The 21,007-nt window shown below is 41.5% G+C and overlaps 5 protein-coding genes across 6 annotated transcripts in view; 2 read left to right on the top strand and 3 right to left on the bottom strand.

Annotated features, from left to right (window-relative positions):
• The window catches only part of timm44 (translocase of inner mitochondrial membrane 44 homolog (yeast)), a 251,283-nt gene that overhangs the window by 77,452 nt on the left and 152,824 nt on the right, over nucleotides 1-21,007 (bottom strand). Inside the window, exon 14 of one of the 2 annotated variants that reach the window (XR_011916937.1) lies at nucleotides 3,107-3,121. The exons of the other annotated variant lie outside the window; for it this stretch is intronic. The gene's annotated coding sequence lies outside the window, so the exon portion shown is untranslated. Of the gene's footprint in view, nucleotides 1-3,106; nucleotides 3,122-21,007 lie in introns of those variants that run through there. 2 annotated transcript variants of the gene reach the window in all.
• Nucleotides 3,323-4,578, top strand: timm13 (translocase of inner mitochondrial membrane 13 homolog (yeast)). Its single transcript, XM_072389490.1, has 3 exons — nucleotides 3,323-3,559; nucleotides 3,864-3,932; nucleotides 4,211-4,578. Exons 1-3 carry the CDS (start codon nucleotides 3,440-3,442, stop codon nucleotides 4,307-4,309), a joined length of 288 nt encoding a protein of 95 aa, XP_072245591.1. The 5' UTR covers nucleotides 3,323-3,439; the 3' UTR covers nucleotides 4,310-4,578.
• On the bottom strand, nucleotides 5,690-12,854 carry tmprss9 (transmembrane serine protease 9). The gene is made up of 15 exons (XM_072389491.1): nucleotides 12,699-12,854; nucleotides 12,405-12,532; nucleotides 12,256-12,323; nucleotides 11,991-12,166; nucleotides 11,812-11,856; nucleotides 11,288-11,401; nucleotides 10,978-11,143; nucleotides 10,544-10,818; nucleotides 9,820-9,962; nucleotides 9,097-9,376; nucleotides 8,887-9,000; nucleotides 8,644-8,812; nucleotides 8,285-8,550; nucleotides 7,390-7,526; nucleotides 5,690-6,732 (listed from the first exon to the last, which is right to left on the bottom strand). The coding sequence occupies exons 1-15, from the start codon at nucleotides 12,850-12,852 to the stop codon at nucleotides 6,571-6,573; spliced, it is 2,397 nt and encodes a 798-aa protein (XP_072245592.1). The 5' UTR covers nucleotides 12,853-12,854; the 3' UTR covers nucleotides 5,690-6,570.
• Nucleotides 16,038-18,522, bottom strand: lsm7 (LSM7 homolog, U6 small nuclear RNA and mRNA degradation associated). Its single transcript, XM_072388688.1, has 4 exons — nucleotides 18,493-18,522; nucleotides 18,161-18,251; nucleotides 17,969-18,040; nucleotides 16,038-16,501 (listed from the first exon to the last, which is right to left on the bottom strand). Exons 1-4 carry the CDS (start codon nucleotides 18,496-18,498, stop codon nucleotides 16,359-16,361), a joined length of 312 nt encoding a protein of 103 aa, XP_072244789.1. The 5' UTR covers nucleotides 18,499-18,522; the 3' UTR covers nucleotides 16,038-16,358.
• On the top strand, nucleotides 18,832-21,005 carry LOC140311899 (kelch-like protein 23). The gene is made up of 3 exons (XM_072389488.1): nucleotides 18,832-19,822; nucleotides 20,025-20,436; nucleotides 20,567-21,005. The coding sequence occupies exons 1-3, from the start codon at nucleotides 18,838-18,840 to the stop codon at nucleotides 20,871-20,873; spliced, it is 1,704 nt and encodes a 567-aa protein (XP_072245589.1). The 5' UTR covers nucleotides 18,832-18,837; the 3' UTR covers nucleotides 20,874-21,005.

The raw sequence follows: 21,007 nt of genomic DNA, 5'->3' as shown, positions 1-21,007 counted from the left end.
ACCTAACTTAGTGCTTATAAGCATGTTCGGGTGGTTCCTGCCACAGTGGTTGATACCAGGGGCAGATTTTGCAATGATGATACTCGCTTGGTGAAAACTCTCATCTGGTAATCATTGCAGAATGTATTTGTTCATAGTTAAAACACTGAGAATGCTGTTAAGCATCTTGCACTGACTGGTAGACTCCTTTGCAGCAGGGGATTAGAAAGTCTAGTGTCTATCTGCCACACCCATCACCTTTCTCACACAGATATGATCTCATTGAAATTCCAAAATCATTTACATTATCGCCTTTTGTTTTTTTAAACAGTTAACTGTTGAGTCATGCTCGCTGTACATTTAAAAAAATCAGCAAAGAAGGTCCAAACTTCACAATGCAGAGAATGAAAATTTCAGCCTTTGTATTTTACTTCTTGTGTCTGTCAAAAAACTTGTGGAACTTGTTACAAGATATTGAAACGAGGGCTATAATGAAATCTGATTTTCACTACAAGACAACCAGGCAATCATTTGAATCAATCATGATTTCATCTGGTGAGATTAAATCATGACATTATCATACACATGATATTGATATTTTCATTATCAATTCAATATCACAAGTTTCGTCAATATGGGCACATTATGACACAGGCAAATGCAATAAACTCATAAAATTAACATGAAATATTAGCTATCTCTTAATGCTTTTTAAGCAAACAAAATGCCCCCCCTTGGATTTTCATGCAAGTGTACACAGATCAGAATGGAGCAATCAGTAACAAGAATCAGCATCTCCACTCCAGCAGGGCCAGGCGTGGCTCAGCCAACTGCCTTCATGATCATATGATTGCAGGTTAAGTCCTTTGGAGAAGCATGATATTCTTTCTTCAGCTGAATTCCTGGCATTTTTTGAAGGATTTGAGTTCTTGTGAGTTTTACAAGAATTTATCAAGAATGTCTTTCCAATCCAGGCAGACTCTCAGAGTAACAGGTCAGTTCAGAGTGAGCCAAGTCAGCCAGCGCACATTTAAAACAAAGCACAACACTGAACAATGGAGGGTTGTTTGACGTGGATTTCAATGAATAGAGGTGCATGCATTTCCTGTGAATATATAAGACATATATTTAGGTCTTTGAGAAATTAAACAATTTTTTTGATTGAAAATTCTTCATGAGAGCTTGCCCAGACATGTCTCCAAGTTTAAATAATGACAATCAAAAAGGGCTCTGTTTCATTTAGGTGTGCCAGTTTCAAGGCCCGGCCATTGTGCAAGCTGCCTCTTTGGTTTTACAAATGCAGCCGAGCTATTGTTCTTGTTATTAGCTGCACCTGTGCTTTTCATGCTTTGACAGGTCAAGATGTCTGCTGTGGGGAAGCAATCTAAAAGTCACCAGAGGAGAAGAAGGTTAAGAAAATTCATGGTCATTCTTCAACGATTGGTGGTTGAAGTATCATCTTCAGCCAAACAACAGGCGGACTGCGCGGGAGAGCCTGTCTTTGCACTGAACTGACTTAGCTCCAGCAGCAGGCGCCCTACTTCCAAAGTGGATGCCACACATCTCATGTTTCCCCGGCTTCTCTCCCTGCTCTTCACTCCCTCTTACTGTCACTCAACAGCTGCTTTTGAAGATTAAAAGCCACTGCTGTTTCTCAGCTGTCAGAGTGGTTGAGAGAATATCTGTGTGTTTTTCAGATAATCTTCCCTTTTATTCACTATTGTCCACTGTTTCCACGATTCAGAGATTCATATTTTAGTGCCGCTAAGTTCTCCCAAACATCTTTTTGCTCCAGAAAACCCAGAGGTTACAATCTTTTGGTTACTCTTGGAACTTCAAAGCTTGACATCAGCAAACACACACTCGTAATTCACATTTTTATAGCATTGTTGCCCGAGCTCATTGAAGCCTTCTTTGTAAGCTGACTGGGCCAAATGCTTTCATACACACAAGTGTGCCTAAAGGAGATTAAGATTTTTAAGAAGATTAGGTTAATGAACTCATGATTATAATCTCGGGTTAATTCATTTTGCTGCACTTTAACCCTCCCCTCCTCAAGCCCCACGGCTCAACGCCAAACGGTTCTGAAGAATATATTCATGTGTGTGTGCACAAGCATTGTATAACTGGTCATTAATTACTGTACAGCAGGCACGCCACTAATCAGACCCCCCACAATTATTCTTGAAAGCCCCCAGCATTGCCATGAATCAATGAGTGAGTGTCCTTTTAGATGACAGTAACCGTCACATTATTGTTGCCAGCGTACTCACTGTAGCCTATGTTTGTTCACTCAAGGCAGGTGGTCTTCTCAGTGAGGTCATCGCGTCTGAAACACAAGGCGAGCGGTCTTTGGAGGGGGTCATCCTCATTCCCAAGGCCTCAGCAGCAAACAATGCAGAGGTTCATATGACCTTCTATTTCAGCAGCAGGCTGCTGCTCGACATGTAATTTTAGTTTTGGGTAAATGTTTTATTTAGACACTCACCGTTTTGTCTTGGTTCGTTGACAAGTGTAACCTTTAGAGTGATCACACCCATTCAATCAAGAAAGTTGACCAACCGAATTTTTATTTTGAAGTGAGATCTTTCTCTAAACTGAATTTATTTCAGATATCTACAGCCTCCTGTGAGCTAGACTGCAATTCAGCAGCGTATTAGGAAAGACTCCCAACTGGAATTTTGATTCAGTCTGATGTATCCTGGCAGTGAGATTCAGTGGAGTACAGCGCCACCTTGTGGCAAATATGTGATGCTGTGCGCGCACGCGTGTTGTTTATAAGTGGGGAAGGTGGTGGAAAGATCGTTGTTTATATCTAATCTAAGTTAATATGTTTAAACTTTGATCAGCAATGCAGTTATACATTTTAAGCTGATAAATAAATGATTAAATGTTCTTCAGTCCACAAATCAATCCACAGATATCCGTGTTTACCGCACATGAATTCTGCAGACTTCAGGGATAATTAGCGCCACCTCTCGCGCCACCTTCAGCTTGACTTTTGAGCTACTTTTGAGCTAAGTTTTGTAATTACTCTAAGTTTTAATTTAGCCAAATAGGGTGCTATTTTCTTTATTTGTTTCCTCTCCTACTTCTAGACTAAATATCAATAAGGTGTCCCCATACCCCTCAGCCTCCGTACCTAACATTTGCACACCAAAGGCCAAAATTGTTTGTACTTTTTTTCTAAAAAAGGGGAAACTAGTGAGTGCTATCGCTGAGTTAATTAAGAGATTATCTAACGGATTAGTAACAAGTGTTATTTGTGTATTGTCCACTGTGAAACTAGAACTACATTTCCCATGACTTGAAAACCCTTCTACGGAAATGACGTAAACAGACGTCCGCTTCTGTCAAGGGCATCGAAAGCTATAGATTATTAAACCTAGCTATAGCTGTCTGCACGTGTAGCTCTAATAAGCCCCATAAAGTCACATTTTTGAGCTCGTCTCTGGTAGAAATGGACGGGTTCGGTTCAGATTTCTCAGCAGGAGGGTCGGGCGGTAAAGTGGACACTGGTACCATCATGGAGCAAGTTAAGGTCCAAATTGCGGTGGCTAACGCGCAGGAGCTTCTGCAGGTAAATCAATGGGCATAGTTGCTAAGCTAGCTAGACTGAGGTGAGGATTGCATACGAGTCAACTGTTAACAGTAGGAATTGGTTTGTTTTTGGATGGATTTATTAATCTTACAAGTGAATTACATGGACACAGTCCAGGTTCTGTTGTACCTCTTGTTAAACATGGTTCATAAAAACAAGGTGTCAATGAGATGTATGAAATTAACGACTTTTAAACCAGATGAACTCTTGTTCAACACAGTTCGGCTTCAGACGCCTCGGTCTTTAGAAAACTACTTCAGTAATCAGTGTCTTTCTTTTGCAGAGAATGACAGACAAATGTTTCAAGAAGTGCATAGGTAAACCTGGGAGCAGCCTGGACAACTCTGAGCAGGTATGTGTTGGGATGAGATGAGCTGGTTGCTCTCAGATTCAGATAGACTGAACATATTACTACAAGTTGATTGATTTAAGCCATATATGTTAATTTTGGAATGTTTTCAAGTCAAAATTTTTTCTTCCCTATTTTTTAAATGTTTTTTTTAAACCAAACAGCAACTGTCAGATTAATGAATAAAGATAATAAGCAACGATTGTTGCCCAGGCCCCCCTCCCTTTTTTGTTAGGTTTATTTTTCAGCATTATTAAGGTCTTTACTTTTTCCTCCCACAGAAATGCATTGCCATGTGTATGGATCGGTATATGGATGCCTGGAACACTGTGTCCCGAACATACAACTCAAGATTACAGAGGGAAAGAGCTCGCATGTGAACGTCCCCTCTCCTCTTCTCTCCCTTCCCTGGGCTGCTGCTGACAGTGAGAACGAGTGCAGCGCAGCACTGGAGGCCGCAAGCTGTGCGCACACAGACGTATCATGGCAGCAGCACACTATTAACTTCTGTCACAATACCTCACAGACAGGCAAGCAAGGCCTGCGGACTCTTGGCCATGACAGTGTCTCTGTGGACGTTTTTTATTTTTGCTGAGGAGCAGGTCATCAATAAAGTTTAATAATGTGTGTCCTATATGTAAGAAATACAGTCACTGATCTTCTACGTGTCCTTTCCAAATGTAGTGTGACTCCGTTAATGCACTGGTGGTGTGTTTGATTGGCAGAATAATGTGACTTGAAAGAAAGGCATTTCTCACTCCTGAATCAACCTGAGCCTGAGTTTTGCTCGTGCCAAATTAGGGCATATGGTCCTCATAGCTCTAAACAGGACCTTTCAATACGCGCTTTCCCTATAACTGTGATCGGTGCGTATTCTTTAATGTTCTGATATGTGCTCAGAGAGAGACTATAGATATTTGCTCATTCACAAGTAACACAGCAGTAGTTGAGAGAGTATAAGATTCAGAGACTTATTTAAAAAAAAAAAAAACTTCTCCCAGAACTAATAAAACTCTGTTGATCAAAATGACATATTTAGATTTTTTTTTTCATGCAAATTGTTTGTATGCCTTTGAAAGTTTAACCTCAGATTTAACGCTACCACTCTGCCTCATTTAATGTTATTTTGAGTATTACACATGAGCTCCAAATCTATCTAGTTTAAAATATATATATACACACATATATGCTGTTCTTAGGTAGTCTTGCTCAGCCACACTGGCAATTATTTTCTCCTTGTTTCAGTAACGTAAAATAAATGCAGTACAGACTTTTTAACGAGATCAAACTTCGATTTTCATGTGAGGGAGGTCTTTAAAATTATCCGGAAGGATTGAGTAGCAACTTTGAGTTTTCACAGCTCTGAGTCTGACATTCACAAGCCTCCAGACAGCCTATATCAAAGTACAGCTGGAGAACAAAACTGTTTTGTCTGACATGTTTTTTAGGTGTCACTCTATCTGCTGCCCTCCACAGTAGTTGATTTGTTTCAGCAGGGGTCTGCCTCACTCTCGATGGGATATTGCACCTAAGACAGCTTAGTGTGCTGTTCGTCAGATGTTTGGGAACCTCAGGCCTTTTTTTCCTACAGTTTTTGTAGCAAACTAAATGCTATGAACATCCATTTGCCGTGTGGTTGTGAGTAAAAAATAAGAATTTTAATGGAAAAAAAATAAAGTCATGTCAATCTGGTAACTTTCTTGTTTCTCATCAGTTAAACTTATCAATGAAACATCATGAGTTGCATTCATCAAGCTCAAGTGAGAGGGTGAATCATTTAGAGCTGATTCCAAGAGGATTTTTTTTCAAATAAAACCATTTTCCCCAAGAAAAAAAACACCTTGAAGTAAAAATTACAAGCATCTTTGTCTTGTTTTCTAAGAACAGATATGAAATAGACAAGAAAATGTATCCATAAATAAACCTCAAACCCTGATCATCCACAACATTTAAACCAGCTGCCTAATATTGTGTGACCAATATTAGGCTGTTCACACTGGGCTTTTTGGGGTATCATGTGGTGTTTGGAGTCAGATTCTCGGTCGTTGTGGATTGCTTCGTGAAGCCGCTTGTACGGGGCTTCATTTAGCACACAACCTGGAGCCTCGACTGGATTGTGTTTGGAGTTTCCTGAGAGGTTTTTGTGGTGTGACGGTGTTATCCTGCCGAGGGAGGCCGCTACAGTCAGTGGTTGCCACATGAATGTCAGCGCACTCTGAAGAGATGACCAGTGTTATCCACTTCACATGTCAGTGGTTTTAATGTTGTGGCTAATCTGTGTATATACTAAAACCCACACAAAATCACAATTTCCTTTTCTTTTTTTTCTAACACCAGTTAGGAAAATAAATAACTGTAATAAATACTTCATGCATGTGTTGGTTAAGTTTCCAAAACCCACAGTTCATGATTATTTCTTCAGTACATGATAAAAGAAAATGGTCCCAGTTCAGAGAATTGCACAGTATTATAAACAGCACCCATGACCAGTTGGTCACACAGACCAATACTGTGTAAACTGAGTATATGAGTGCTGGCTTTTGGCAGGACATAAGTCCTTGTACAGTACAGTTTTGTGGAGAAGATGCATCATTAAAATCCATCCAAAAGGCACAGCTGTGGTTTATTTTTATGTTCCTCTTTAGAAAGGTAGGTATGTAGATATCCACTTCCTGACAGAGGTCAAACGAGTGTAAACCCCTGGAAAGCCAATTCGCCCACATCCGTGTCCCCAGCTGGTCACTCCGGCAACAAACCACTTACCAGAGAGGTGACGACAAGTCAGCGGGCCTCCAGAATCTCCCTGGAAGATTGAAAACAGTAGCGAGAAAGTTTAAAAGTGCAGTTATTTAATATACATCAAGATCATGCTTGTAGGTCATCAGCAAATAAAGTAGGGTTTAATAACTGATTAAGTTGGTGGTTTGAAGCAGTAGAGTATTAAAGTAGCAGTAGGTACAAGGAAAATGTCACTTGGATAGCTTTTGAGATGCCGGGTGCTTCGACCGAGACAGGAATGCGTGAGGGTTTACTTACATAAGAAGATTAGAGAGAGGGTGCAATGTGGGGGTCTGTACTTTTAAGAAAGAAGGCATACTTTTACATCAGAGAAGCAATTCCCACATAAGTGCAACACATAGTGTTTTTGTTTTCTCTATTAGAGTATCTCTCAGAGCATTTCCTACTCATATGCATTTGCCTTTTCCAAAGGCAAGTCATTCAAGTCTTAAAAACCTTTAAATAATAAAGGTCAAATTTTCCTTTTATGTAAACTCTGACCTGGTTAATTGTGCTCTGTTGAAAGATTAATCTCGGACGTGGTCTGACTTCTCAGAGGCCTTGAGATCTAGTTTAATCATAGTTCAGAGTCTCATAGCTCAGAGACTGCCAGGACCATACCAACCCCTTATCTCCAGACCTCTTCCAGGCAAGTAAAAAGGTATTACACAACATATCTTACCAAACAGGTGTCCCTGCCGCCCTCCATGAGTCCAGCACACATCATGTTAGGAGTCAGCACGTCTCCATAAGAACTTTGGCAGTCTGCTTGGTCAATGACGTTCACTGTAGCTTTCTGCAACAGGTTGGTCAATGATCCTACGGAAAGGAATAATCCTTTTTAGCACCTCATGCATTCTCACAAAAACTACATACGACTGCAACCCTTAAATATGACTTTATGACTTTTGCTGTGGTGAACTTTGCCAAACCAGATTCCCTTCACCTCCTTTGTTGCAGTTTCAGTGACAGAAAACCTTGTGCAACCATCTGCTTGACTTCATACCAAGAACAGACAAGTGAAACACAGAGCATATTTGAAAATTCAGAACCATTGATGATGTGTCCTATCATATTTACTTGTGAATGGGCCAAATAGCCCATGGATACCTATGAGAAAAACATGATCATAGAGGAAAAACTTGTTGTCAAGTCTATCTACTTGAATCTTGATTGAGAGTTTGCTCCTTTCTCGTGGGGAATGCACTCATTTTTTACACTTGATACCCAATGAGAGTGATCTCGCTCACTGACAGACCTGGTGCTGATTCTGAAAAAACCTTGCAGGAGTTGGACAGTGCAGACAGTGCCCTCCATAAAAACTCAGTTTGCTCTGATTGGTTAGCTGGTTGGTCTAAAGTGGCGGTATTCAACGCAGCTGCTCATTCTTTGTCTGAGGCGTGTCGAATCTGCCACTAGGCACGCGTTATGCAATGCATGCGTTTTTTTCATGCGGTCAAAAACTATTCCCTGTAGAGGTGGTTATTTTCTGTTGGGTTTGTTTAACTCGTTATCTCATTTATTTCCTTTGGAAACCAGGACATGGTGTCAGTGTGAGTCTACAGCTCATTTCTCACCTCCTTCCCTCATAGATCCCCAGCCTGCGATGTAGCACTCTGTGTTCTTCAGGAAGCGATGCACTGGTGAGGGGAGACACACAGACTGGATGGTGTAAGACATGGGGGCTGGAACTTGCAGCTCCAACAGAGCCACGTCATGGTCCATGTTGGTGCCATTGAAAGCCGGGTGGATGATCACTCTCTGGAGGGGAATGACCAGAGCACCTACCCCAGATCGCAGGACAGATCCCAGGCTTACAGCCCAGTTGGTGGGACCGGGGTCACTGTGGGTGTGTGTGATGAATGGATATACCGTTATAGCAGGACTGATACCATTCAAAGTGTAATGGCGGTGATTCTTCAGAAAATATTTGTACCTTTTGAAGCAGTGTGCTGCAGTCAGTAACCACTTATTGTGAATGAGTGTGGCACCACAGCGGTGAAGTCTCTGATACTGGAGACTGCCAATCCAAGGCCACTCTCCCCTCCGAGCTGTCACTCCACCTACAATCCTATGAGAGCCCAGTGCAGGACGCACACCGCACTCTGGCACACAAACACAACTCAAAAGCATGTTCTTTAACTCCAGCATACACTGCTCTGTATACACATTAACTCACCACAGTTTCTTTCATCGGCTTCACCGGGGCAGTCGGGGACTTTGTCACACTCTGGGTTGACCTTGTTAATGCACAAAGTGGAGCTACACTGGAAGTTTCCACTGCAGTTTGAGGCTGGAATATATAACCAACAAAAAAAGTAATTATTCCACTCGTCTTTATAAATTATAAAAGAGCACATGAATTTGTTTAAATTCAGGGTGATGTTACCAGGTGATGCAGGTGCAGAAGATACATCAACGTCCACAGTCCCAGGAACCGGATCAGAGAGCCCTTGTGTCGCTGGAACTGTCACAGTCTGAACAGACTGGGAATAATCATGGACCAGGCTGGGATCTGTGTGCTTTAGAATCCAGTTTCGGAGCCTGGTGACACGGGAATAAACCCCAGGCTTGTTGATCTGGGCACACCCCACACCCCAGCTCACCACCCCGGCTAAGAAGAACCTCCCTGGTGCCCCCTCACACACCAGAGGCCCTCCGGAGTCGCCCTGCACATAAAACACAAGACCTCTGATTTTATAATACAGGAGTTGATAAAACCAGCGAAAAACTTGCCAGTGATTATTGGGTGAGATTCCACTGAAGTTAGCTTTAACTGCAGGTAATAAGAGTTAATTAGTCATTACTGGAACTTTCTGCAGTCTTATAGATAATCCTTTGCTGAGGTGTAACATCTTTTCCTTTGTATCGTCATCATTTAAAGCACATAGAACAATAAGCTGAGACGATGACAAAAGATACTGTCTGCAGGGCTCTATTTTTAGGGTGGGAAAAGTATTCATGTAGAGTTTTCAGTCACATCATCAGTCTACAAATACAAACTCTGCCCCAGGACAAGGACACACTGTCGGAAAATGTCACAGGATAGCTCGTGGTTAAAAAAAAACATGCTAAAAAACAGACTTATGTGAGCTGCTGAGAGGTCACCGACCTGACATGAGTCCACATTGCCCTGCAGGAATCCAGCACACATCATGTTGTGAGTAACAGCACCTCTGTACACAGATGATTTGTTACACTCCTTGGAGTCGATGATTTTCACCACTGCTTTCTGCAGCGTGGAAGGCACTTCGACTAACCAACAGAAGAACACAGCACAAATCAATGTCTCATTCATATGAAATGAGACAGTGCCTTTCAGTATAAAGGCTTTTTTGTTTATGCGTGGGTTCTCTCAGGGTACTCCGGCTTCCTCCCACCATCCAAAAACATGTATGTTAGGTTAATTAGTGTCTCTAAATTTGTCCTTAGGGGTGAACGTGGTTGTTTGTCTCTGTGTGGCCCAGTGATGGACTGGCAACCTGTCTAGGATGTACCCCGCCTCTCACCCAGTGACTGCTGGGATGGGCTGCTAACCCCCCCTTCTTAGACTGGATGACCAGACAATTAAAGAATAATATCTGCCTTGTTGCTAGACTCAAACAAAGTATTAATAGCTGCCTTGCACTCCACCATCTGTGACTAATCGGATGTTATTGAACATAAAAGCACATAAACCTCATTTATTAAACCCTCCCAAAGTGTAGATGACCATAATATAATATTTATTTAGTAAAAACAACCAGCTCTGAGTAATTTTAAGTCTGTCAGCAAGCTCCTTTTTGCTCTAAATGACTAATCTTTGTTGTGAGGTATATGCATGCTTGCAGACTCACTACTAAACTGCTGCAGAGCGCCCCACCCTGACACCATGCAGCTCTGACCGGCCGCAAAGACGTGAGATGGGGAAGGTAGGCAGACAGGCTGGATGTAAGAGCTGAAGGTGAGAGGTTTCTCCATCTCCAGGACCGTCACATCATTGTTGGTGGTACTGTGGTCGTAGTCTGGACTCATGATTATGGACTTGATGTTAACTAATTTGGAGTCTGACTCGCGGCCGCTCACCAGTTTGGCCCCGACCAGCGCTGTCCATTCTCTGGGGTCGTTCGCTCTAACACAAGAAAGGACACAAATCGTGGAGTATATTTATGAGATAAAACCATACATGATAAGGAAAAATATATTTTCCCCTTTTATTGGGAATATGATTCTTAGAATGGCACATACAATGGCAGAAAGGAAGAAAAAAATGACAACAATTCATGCTTACTTAGCAAAACAGTGTGCTGCGCTGACCAGCCAGCGCTTGCTGATGATGGAGGCTCCGCATGTGTGCTTTCCATTAAACCTCAGACTGACCTGCCACGGCAGCTCCCCTTGCCGAGCATCCTCACCACCCACAACCCGACTCCCCATGGCGGGACGTGTACCGCAGGCTGAGAGGGATCATAGGGGTTTAGGTGGAGCGAATGAGTGAATAAATAAACAATGCATGCTCAATATCAACAGGAAGAAACAAACAGTTATGAAGCCACGGCTGACAACAATGCCTTTTGCATGCTGAGGAATTTATCATTTACCACAATGAGCCTCATCAGATTCGTCTGCACAGTCTGGGATGAAGTCACACTCTGGATTTAATTTTGTGACACATTCTCCGTTGTCGCAGGTGAAAGCATGGTCAGGACACCGAGCTGGAGAGGTAGTAAGATGTGAATAGAAGAAGAGGGCATATGCATCAGAGAAATAAATAATGAACCGCAACAACATTTTAGAGGTATTCAAAAAGCACGGTATTATTTGAGGGGTTTTTAACAAAATGCCTCAAGATGGAAAAGGAATTCTTATTTCCTGAGATAAATGAATTGATTATGTTGGCTCAAAAATGTATCTTGACAATTTTAAAGAGGGCTGCTTCTGAAAAGGTTTCAGACTGAAAATGGAGGCTGCGATTCAGACATTTCAGATTATACCACAAAGGTGTAAGAGCCACAGAATGCCTGCAGTTGATGAACAATTTCGTAATATTTGACCCAATATGAAAAAAAGAATCTCATTTAGAGTTCTAAGCAGGTGTGAACAAACACTTTGAGCATGAACTCACCTGTCTGCTCATCGCCAATTGCGTAGAATGACTTCCCGCTGGCTCCTGTAGGAAGGGGGAGAAAGAAATTAGATCCTGTGATGACTGTGGAAGCCTTGAGACAATGCGCTGTCACTTCCACTGCATTCACCTGCTGCAGTGCCACAGACAGCCAAATGCTGAAAGCAAAGTTTTACTACCTAATAAGAAGACAGCGTTGATCTCTCCAAACCCTGGCACCTCCATTGGTTTCCCATGCATTACTGAGCTGAGTCCTGCTCTCAGCAGGTCTCGAACAAAGTTATCTGAATACTGCTGGATTTTAGACACCGTGAAGACCAGTCTAAATGTTACCATCACGTCACCATTAATGTTACTGGGGAGACAGGAAAAACAGATGATGTTGCGTTTCATTCACTAGACACATATCATGGGTAAATTACCTCACTTCAGCTCCTCACTTACCCATAGGCAACAATACTGCAACCATCATAGTGACGTGAGATAGATGAAGCAGTGAAGATATCTTTGACCTAAAACACCAGAAGAATTTAGTTTAATATTCGTTTTCAGGGATATATTGTGATTTCATAGTGCTGGAAATCAGCGCTCACCTTGGACATTATAACTGAGGAAAGTAAAATGGAGAAACCAGAGTTCTCATCCTGCAGAGCAGTGCTATACTTTAGGCCTTTCAGCTCCACTGTCTCCATGAAATAATGCGGCTCCTGCACGAGATATGCTGGCAAAAAGAGGGAAGAATATTAGCTTTTGTGCAAAAGTATGGAAACAGAAGTTTGCTTGATTAGTTTAAAAATGGACTTTACATAATTTACATGTTTAAATCATATTTCTGCTTTAAAAATGTGATTTTTTTGTGAATGTCACATTATTGTGTGCAGACTCACCTATAACAAGGCCTGCAAAGATGCCTATAACAAGGAAGAAGAAGAGGCACAATATGAGGGCGATCCTGTAGCAGTTGGAGCTTGAGGGAGCAGGCGACGCCCCTGAAGACGACCACGACCCTCCATCTCCTCCGCCATCCTTCTTCATGTCCATGTTAAAATCACAGCACTGACCTCACAGCTCACAATCAACTGTTCCAAGTCTCATAATGCTTGACACACAAAATGATCCAGGCCTGGAGATAAAATAATAACTACTCTGTGAGTCATTAAAAAAATCTTAAAGCCACTCTGCAACATCAAACATGTCAACAAAAGATGCAGCTTTGAACATTGCATTTTACTTTGTTTTTTACATCTAGTTTAATTATTTTAAAAAATGAAAAATGATGAATAACACCTACAAATAGAGGTTCCGGCAAGCATAGGAGACTTTATAATTGTAGTAACAACGAATGACCACTATAACACTGTTTACAGCAGCTTTTTCGACTCCATTCAGTCAATCCAAGTCTTACTATATGACATTATAAAGATTCTCTTCTATGTAGGTATGAAGCCTTAATCGAAAGTCTAGTGTGCAGGAGGTAGTGACATCTAGTAGTAAAAAAGCATACTACAACTAACTAAACATCCCCCACCTCTTTCTCTCTCCTCAAGCATGTAGAAAATAACTCCAGCAGCCAGAAAACACAAATGGTTCACTGTGTGTCTTGTGGTAAAGGATGAGGAGGGTGACCTGTGCAGTTTGTAAATGTAAATGGTAACAAAAACAGCTAAACTTATTCAAATGCAATTCTACGCTCATGAAATATTATTACAATTATTTTCTTTTAAAAAAAAGAGCAAACTACGCATTTAATGTTAAATTTTCAATTGCTGCTGTGAAAGGAAGTTATGTAAGAAAGGGAGTACAACCTCTTTCATTTGAAGAAAAGTTACATTCAAACATTCATTAATTGTCAATAAACATCCTTTTTTTGTATAAAAACATACTTTTTGTAAATAAATCGAGTTTTTATGCAGACAATATTAGATGTGGACAAACTGAATATTTTATGTGCAATGCAAAGTTCCTTTCACTCTCAGTTTGCCTGTTTATACTATAATGTTAATACTTTTCCTGACATAATAACATATGCAAAAGCAATTAAAGCGAAAGTAAGAGTCTATTTACGTTAGTGTTTTTATTTGAGACTAAATTGGTTAATACGTCTTTTTTTTTTTTTTTTGCAAATCTATATTTCAGCCTCAGCAGTGAAAAAAATATACAGAGTCTATGCTATCTTTATTGGAAGATGATTTAAAAGTAAAAAATAAATGTGTTCCCGGTCAGGGCTCCCCCTGCAGTAAAATCATGTATCGTGTTAGTCGTGGTAGAACACAAAGTGTGTGGAGAAGAAACACATCATATATTAGGTACTACATTAAACAAAAAGTTATTCATTTTTAATACGATTAAATGTATAATTTATAATGTTCTGTAACATTGAACCCTCTAATTATACATGGTAGTACTTTAAGATGCACACGGTTGGAAAAAAAAAGTTATTGAAAAGCATGTCGATGCAGAGCATTGTGGAGGGAATTAATCCGTGCTGTGGAGAAGTTAATGCACATATTTTAGGGATTAGGGTTCAAAACGAGTCAAAGCCACTCTGAAACATCAGCAACAATTCCGCGCAGTGGACTGAGGTTGCTTTTGGTTGTGCGTAAAAGATACCAAAGAGGCCATGATGCTCAGCAATCACAAACCAGTTTTGGAAAAAAGAAAAGGTCACAAAATAACTTTTCTTAAGTTTTACGCATAGCTGAATGCCAAGGACGTCACTCTACGTACAGTGACTCCAGAAGCATCACTCTGTGCAGAGACAAACCAGACAGACTTCATGCTCCGAACTAAGCAGCCGCGCTTACCTCTTTCCTCGCTCATTGCTCTGAACACCGACGCTGACAACACTCCACAGTTCACGGCGCGCACGGCAGCAGACACACGGCTGGAAGACGAGGCGAGGGGACCAAAGGGTTCGCTATTTGTTTCACCTGCTCAGGGGCGTGTCGCGTCTGTCCCGCAGGTAACTCACCCTTTCTGTTTGCTTTAAGAGGTTCACTTTAGCCTGATAAACCCCCGTCCTACTCTCATTCCATCCGTCTTGATCCCTTTGGTCACACCCCAATGTGCACAGGCGTTTCTCCTGTCACCTGAGAGCTCCTTTAGTCTCCAGGCAAACATCAAACACCAAACACCCGCTAATCTGTCATTACACCAGAATGTGATGCTTAAAAAAGGTGCATCAAAATATCTACATGGCCTTCAGTGGGGCCCTGTGCTCCGTCCAATGGGTTGTTTGTATGGGCTTCATTGACACAATGACTGAGCAGCAGAGGAGGGGCGAAGCCTCCTGCAATCCTGCCTTTAGATCCTGGGCTCACGACACCCGATGAACCATCAGTCCTTTCATCAGGATTTCAGCTTTTTTGGACAACTCGGGGATCTTTCTGAGCTTCATACCCCATCGCTCTACTGTTCAACAGGTTTCATGCGCAATTCAACAATTTATTTCATACCAACAAATCTGTTTGTTTTCAGGTAAACTGGTGGCATCCGGTATGTGATGAGGTACCCCGTGTTTTTACAGCAGCCTCTCATCTTAAAGCACTTTTATCCGTCCTCATCAAAATATAAATGATCATAGTGTTAATCATATGTCACAATTTTGTCAAAATTAATTCTTCCAGCCTAAAAAAAATAAGAAACAATCTAAAGCTAAATAAGCAGTTACAAAATTTCCCCACCCTGCCTAATGTACCTGTGACTTAAAGCAGTTAATTCCTCAGTTGTCTCTTTGCGAGTGTGCAGACGGGCTTTAATTGCTTATCTTCTAAACACAGAAACTCCCTTTATTCCTAACACTTTCAAAGATAACAGATTTGTCTGTCACTGCATGAAAAAATAGAAATGAAAAAAGGATGGTGGCGTATCCAGTCCAGTGGCTTGTCCAGAGATCACAGGGCTGCTTACATGGCCCAGCGTTAACAAACAGCGGGTGCATGCGACTTCTGTGAGGGGCTTCCAACGGTTCTCACTCTTTTTGGCAGGCGAAGTCACACAGCATGGAGTCAGGGCTGCAGAGGACCGTATGTGGCAAATGGACAGTGAACGAGCTGCTGGTGTGTTTCACTCAGGATTCATGCATAAATATGTTAAACTGGCATTAACGTTCAGGTTCTCGGTTTACAAACTTAGCGTAAAGTTCTGCATCACAGATCATCAGTGTACTGCCACAGAAGAGGAAACCCAACAAACACAAGACGCATCAGAAACAGGATTTTTCCCTTTATTTTCTTATAAAAAGAAAAAAACAATACACAAAAAAAGAAAGAACAATAAAAAGTTTACTTATAGATAAAAAGTAAAATGTAATTAACACTTCCTAAACATACGGGCTCTTTACAACACAAACCTGCAGAATGTGCCCCCCCACGGACAGAAATAAAATTGAAGAGCATTTGAACATTATTTCACTCGATTCTTAACTCAAGACAACAGCTTTGTTGTATGAACAATAACTGTATTGCAAGTATTAAAACAAAAAAATAATACAGCACAAAAGATAGAAAAAAAGTAAATCAATTACGCAGCGCTTAGCAGCCTGCGAGTTAGCCGTCTTGCTGCTGTATGAAGGGGTTTGGTATGGCTTCCATGCCATCTTGAGGACAGATTAGCACCACAGAGGTTCCTCTGCAGACCACCAGCCCCAGCTGCCTGGTGTCCTCCGTCAGCTTCAGCTGATCATCTGGATCTGCAAACAAAGAGTCACGCGTGTTGACGTTTGTATGTCACGGCACCACAACCTATAAAATCCATTTTTGGCTTTTTGCCTTGGTTCTTAACCTCAATGAATAGAATTACAGGAGAGGAGTGTTTCTAAAGTCTTTGAAACCGAGACTTATTTTCCCATCCTCCTAAAGCTAAATGCTCAACCCGGAACAAAAATCTCTGGAAAAGGGTCTAATGTTGGCCGAGTACAGCTGCAGTGTCATCATGCAGGGCTGTTGCTCACGTCAAAGTAAAACTTCTTGTTCCTGCCATCGACAGGCTTCTATTCTTACTGTATCCAAAACATAATTTCTATAGAGACAGAGTTGCTTATCATGCAAGAATAATCTCAATGCACCCAGGTGAAAATACTTCTATTCATTTTGTTTTGGGTGTCATCTTTCGAGGTTTTGTCTCTGGTAAGTCATCTCTTTGTCTTCCTCCGTTTATTACAGCTACGTGTAACGTAGCCTATAGCGCCGCTTGCTAACATCCTTCAGTTAATTTCTTCACTCTGAACTACAGAAATTCAAGATTACTATCGAACGGCTCAGTGCCATGAAGGGAAGTTGTAGTTTTTATTTAAAAAAAGCCCAAATAGTGCTCTTTTAAACACGAACATCACCTTTAATCTCAAATCAGTCCTTTACTTAAGATTCCTTCACTTGTGTGTATGTGTCTGCTGTTGCTTTCACATCAAATTTTCATTTCAAATGTATGAAGAAGAAAAACAATTATTAACAAATGGTCCAGAAAAATTAAATGAAGGGGGAAAATAATCAGATCATTAAAATGTATTTTTCTAAAAAAGGTGAAGTGGAAAGTAGTCTTTGATGCATTTCTTAATTTAGAAAACTAAACAATATTCCAATAAAAAGTTGAGATCTGATCTGTTTCAAATACAATGACAATTTTTTAAAATGATTTTTGAAGTTGAATTTGAGAAATATCCTCCACATTTCTTGTTATAAATAATACACAACAGTTTAATAAATAAATAATGGTAGAACAAAAACAGAAGCCGTCACATCGACTCAGAGATCAGTGTCAGCCTCTATTATTCTGTTCAGCAATAACAAAATAACTTAATTAGTCTAGGTTATGGTCAGGATAAAGGATAGGCTGAGATCGAAGAAAATCAAAGAGATTACATGCAGTGCTCGATGTGTGCCCTCTCCAAAATACCTTAAATTAAATTAAAAAGGACAGGATCACCTTATCAGCTTGTATAAGTTCTGCAGTAACCTGAACGAGCAGGAACACCAAGGAAGGTGTTCGCTTCTTGACATTTTCCTACATATTGTAACATTTTGTGGTGTAACCTGCCAACAGCAGATGAGCATCATTCACAGTTATATAACTTTTACAATAAAATGACTGCTGTCGATGCTTCTATTCGTTACAGCCAGCCCAGTTTGTAGTGCATTCATTCATGCCAATATCCACTTACCACGCATATACTCGATTGTTCCGTCCAGCACCAGGTTCAACAGAGGGTCAAACCCTTTCAGGACACCGCTGGCTGAGAGGGAAAAAACTGTGTCAAGTTTGCACTAATTCTGATCAATGTAGGAACTGTACACGTATTTTACATTCACAAAATTGGTTAGCATTAGCCTACTAGCACTCTTAGTCCACATACCTTCTCGTCCTCCTTGAAACTTAACACGAATCGGCTTGTCGATGTATTTGGACAAGTCAAATATGCTCTCCTTCTTCTTCTTTTCCTTATCCTGCAAACAGAAAGCGGCACGTTGTTTTTATGTCACATGCAAGCTCACAAACAAAACTTAGCTTGAGCTTAGCTTCGCCTTGCTAACCAAGTTGGCAAATGTACAACAAAAACACCTATAACTTTGAAATAAATATTCCCCAGTCTGGGTCACCGTTAGTGCCTATCAACAACAGTGATAGTGTCACTGGGTACAATGGTACAAAGACGTTTGAATGGAGGCTAACACACTACGAACTCACCGCCATGTTCGCTGTGTGACCCGGAAGTTTAACTATGACCCGAGAAGCGTAACTTCTACCAATCAAATCATTGAGCGCACGTAGCTGATGTCAGTTAAAAAGACTTATTTGGATGGTAAAAAGTTTAGAATTGCTTTTTAGTTAAATTCTCTTTAGTTTGATAAAGTCCTGGCATCCTAGTGATTTAATTAGGTTATACCTTCCGAACTCACCTTTTTCTCCTTGCTGTGTTTTGCTTGTCAGAGCGTGAGTCTATTAATATACTCAGGCTGCATATGAGCTGGTGTGTTGTAAACCAGAAGTGGGACAGGGCAGAGGACATTTGCTGTGACTGTTTGCTGTGACATGGCCTGTAGAGCTGAGACTGAACTGAAACTTCAGGGCTGTCGATTGACACTTCTCTCTGAGCCAGAGAACAAAACAGACAAGGATGAATCTGCTTTAGAAGTGGAGGACTCTGAGCCCGAACTAATTCCTGATACAATCTTACGAGTCGAAGGAGAGAGCTTTTTTGTCAACCGCCAACATCTGGCCCTCCAGAGCCCTTACTTCCGGGCACTTTTCTTTGGCTGTGGTGTGGAGAACAACAAAAAGCAAGTGGAGATCAAAGGTGTGGGACTGCAACATTTCAAAGTCTTGATGGAATATAGCAGGTCATGCAGCCTTGCTTTGAACAGGGAAAACGTTCTGGGGATACTTGAGACTGCAGACTTTTTACAACTGGAGCGAGCCAGATTGCTGTGCTGCAAGTTCCTTGAGCGTGAGCTGCACCTCAGTAACTGTTTGGGAATGATGGCCTATGCCTGGCAGCTGGGCTTTGCTCAGCTGTACTCTGCAGCACGGCAGGTGGTGCTCACACACTTCCCTGCAGTCTCAGCTGGAGAAGATTTCTTGTCCATCTCTAAGGAGACAATAGCAGATCTACTTGCCAGTGATGACCTGGCCATTCATAAAGATGATGTGGCTCTGGAGGCCGCCCTACACTGGGTATCGTTTGACCCCACACGGGAGGAACATTTCCTGGAGCTCATAGAGCTGGTGAGGCCTGAGTCTCTCTCTTTACCATTTATCACACAACTTTTGAGCAGAATAAAAAGCTCTGATCCCCGAGCCAGGCTCATCGTCAAGCTAAATGAGCATTTCCCAGCATCTTGGTCAGTGGGCAGATCAATGACGAGGACCAGGGCCAGAGAGACCCTCTATGTTCTTGGTGGGCCTCATGATCAGGAACAACAGGCACTGTATCAATTTCACCCTCTGAGTGGTCGATGGCAGAGCTGTGCACCTCTGCAGAGGAAGAATTTAACTCAGTACTCTGTAGCAGCAGTAGGTAATGTTTGTGTGTCTTTATTGTGATAAGAATAGGAATCAAAAAGATAACGATTAAGGAGCTAAATGTCTGCAAAATGCATATGCAAGATTTCATCAGTCTTGATAATGAAATTGAATATGGAATCTTATAAAACATACCATTTATTAGAATAGTCTTACATCTTTTGACAAAGTATCTTACTTATTTTCTCATCGTTTAGGAGACAATGTTGTTGTGACAGGCGGCTACTTTCGGGACGTGCTGTGGTTCAGTGTGGATTGGGTCAGGATATACGAATGTGGGAACCAGCGTTGGGTGGATGGGCCAGACCTGCAGAAGTCTAGACACAGCCACTGTTCCATAGGACTAGATTCAGCACTATATGTTCTGGGAGGCTGTATGGATGAAGGCCTTGTGGATGACGTGGAGAGGCTGGTCCTGGGGTCAGAGGAGGGTTGGGAGGAAGTGAGCCCCATGGTCTGGGCAGTGGAGAGGGCAGCCACTGCTGCTCTGGGGTCGTACATCTACGTAGCGTGCGGCCTGGATGAAAATGGGGAGGTGTATGCTGGAATTCAGAGGTATGTGGTGAAGGAAGATCAGTGGGATGTGGTCTCCTATTCTCCATTTCCACGGTGAGTGAATCTTCAAAAATGTACAGACTCCTTAGCTTGTTTTTCTGACTTTGTCAAAAGTGAAATGGTAACAGAATTATAGTGAAAAACTAAACAGAAAAATACACCAATTCTTTAAACCCTCTCTAAGATATGACCTGGTTGCCACTGAGTTCAACGGTGCCCTCTACCTGTTTGGAGGCCAAGCCCTTCGTTTTGACGTAGAGACAGATGAGTGGACTGTGCTAGAAGAGGAAAATCTGGACAGGAAGTTCTTCTGTGGTTGCACCACAGTCAGCGGTCAAGTCTACCTGGTCAGTGAGAGAAAGATTAACAAAGCATTCCCAAACATGATGCTGCTGGACCCTTACATAGACACTTGCATTGAGATAGATGATGCAATTCCCTGCCCTGTGCCCCTCAGAGGATGTGTCACTATGAAAATGTTATGTGTCTAAATGAATGTCTTCTACAGGTCTATTTGTGTTTATGTGCATTAGAGATGCAACAAACAGAGCACTTAATTTGAGTGAAATTCAAAGATGAGAGGCTTCCCTTTAAAAATGGATCTATTTCACGCATTAAGTCAAGT

The sequence above is a fragment of the Leuresthes tenuis genome, unplaced genomic scaffold, assembly GCF_036924035.1.
Source record: "Leuresthes tenuis unplaced genomic scaffold, fLeuTen1.0.hap1 SCAF_7, whole genome shotgun sequence".
NCBI classification, from domain to species: Eukaryota; Metazoa; Chordata; class Actinopteri; order Atheriniformes; family Atherinopsidae; genus Leuresthes; species Leuresthes tenuis.
This window is presented reverse-complemented; position numbering and strand designations above follow the sequence as displayed.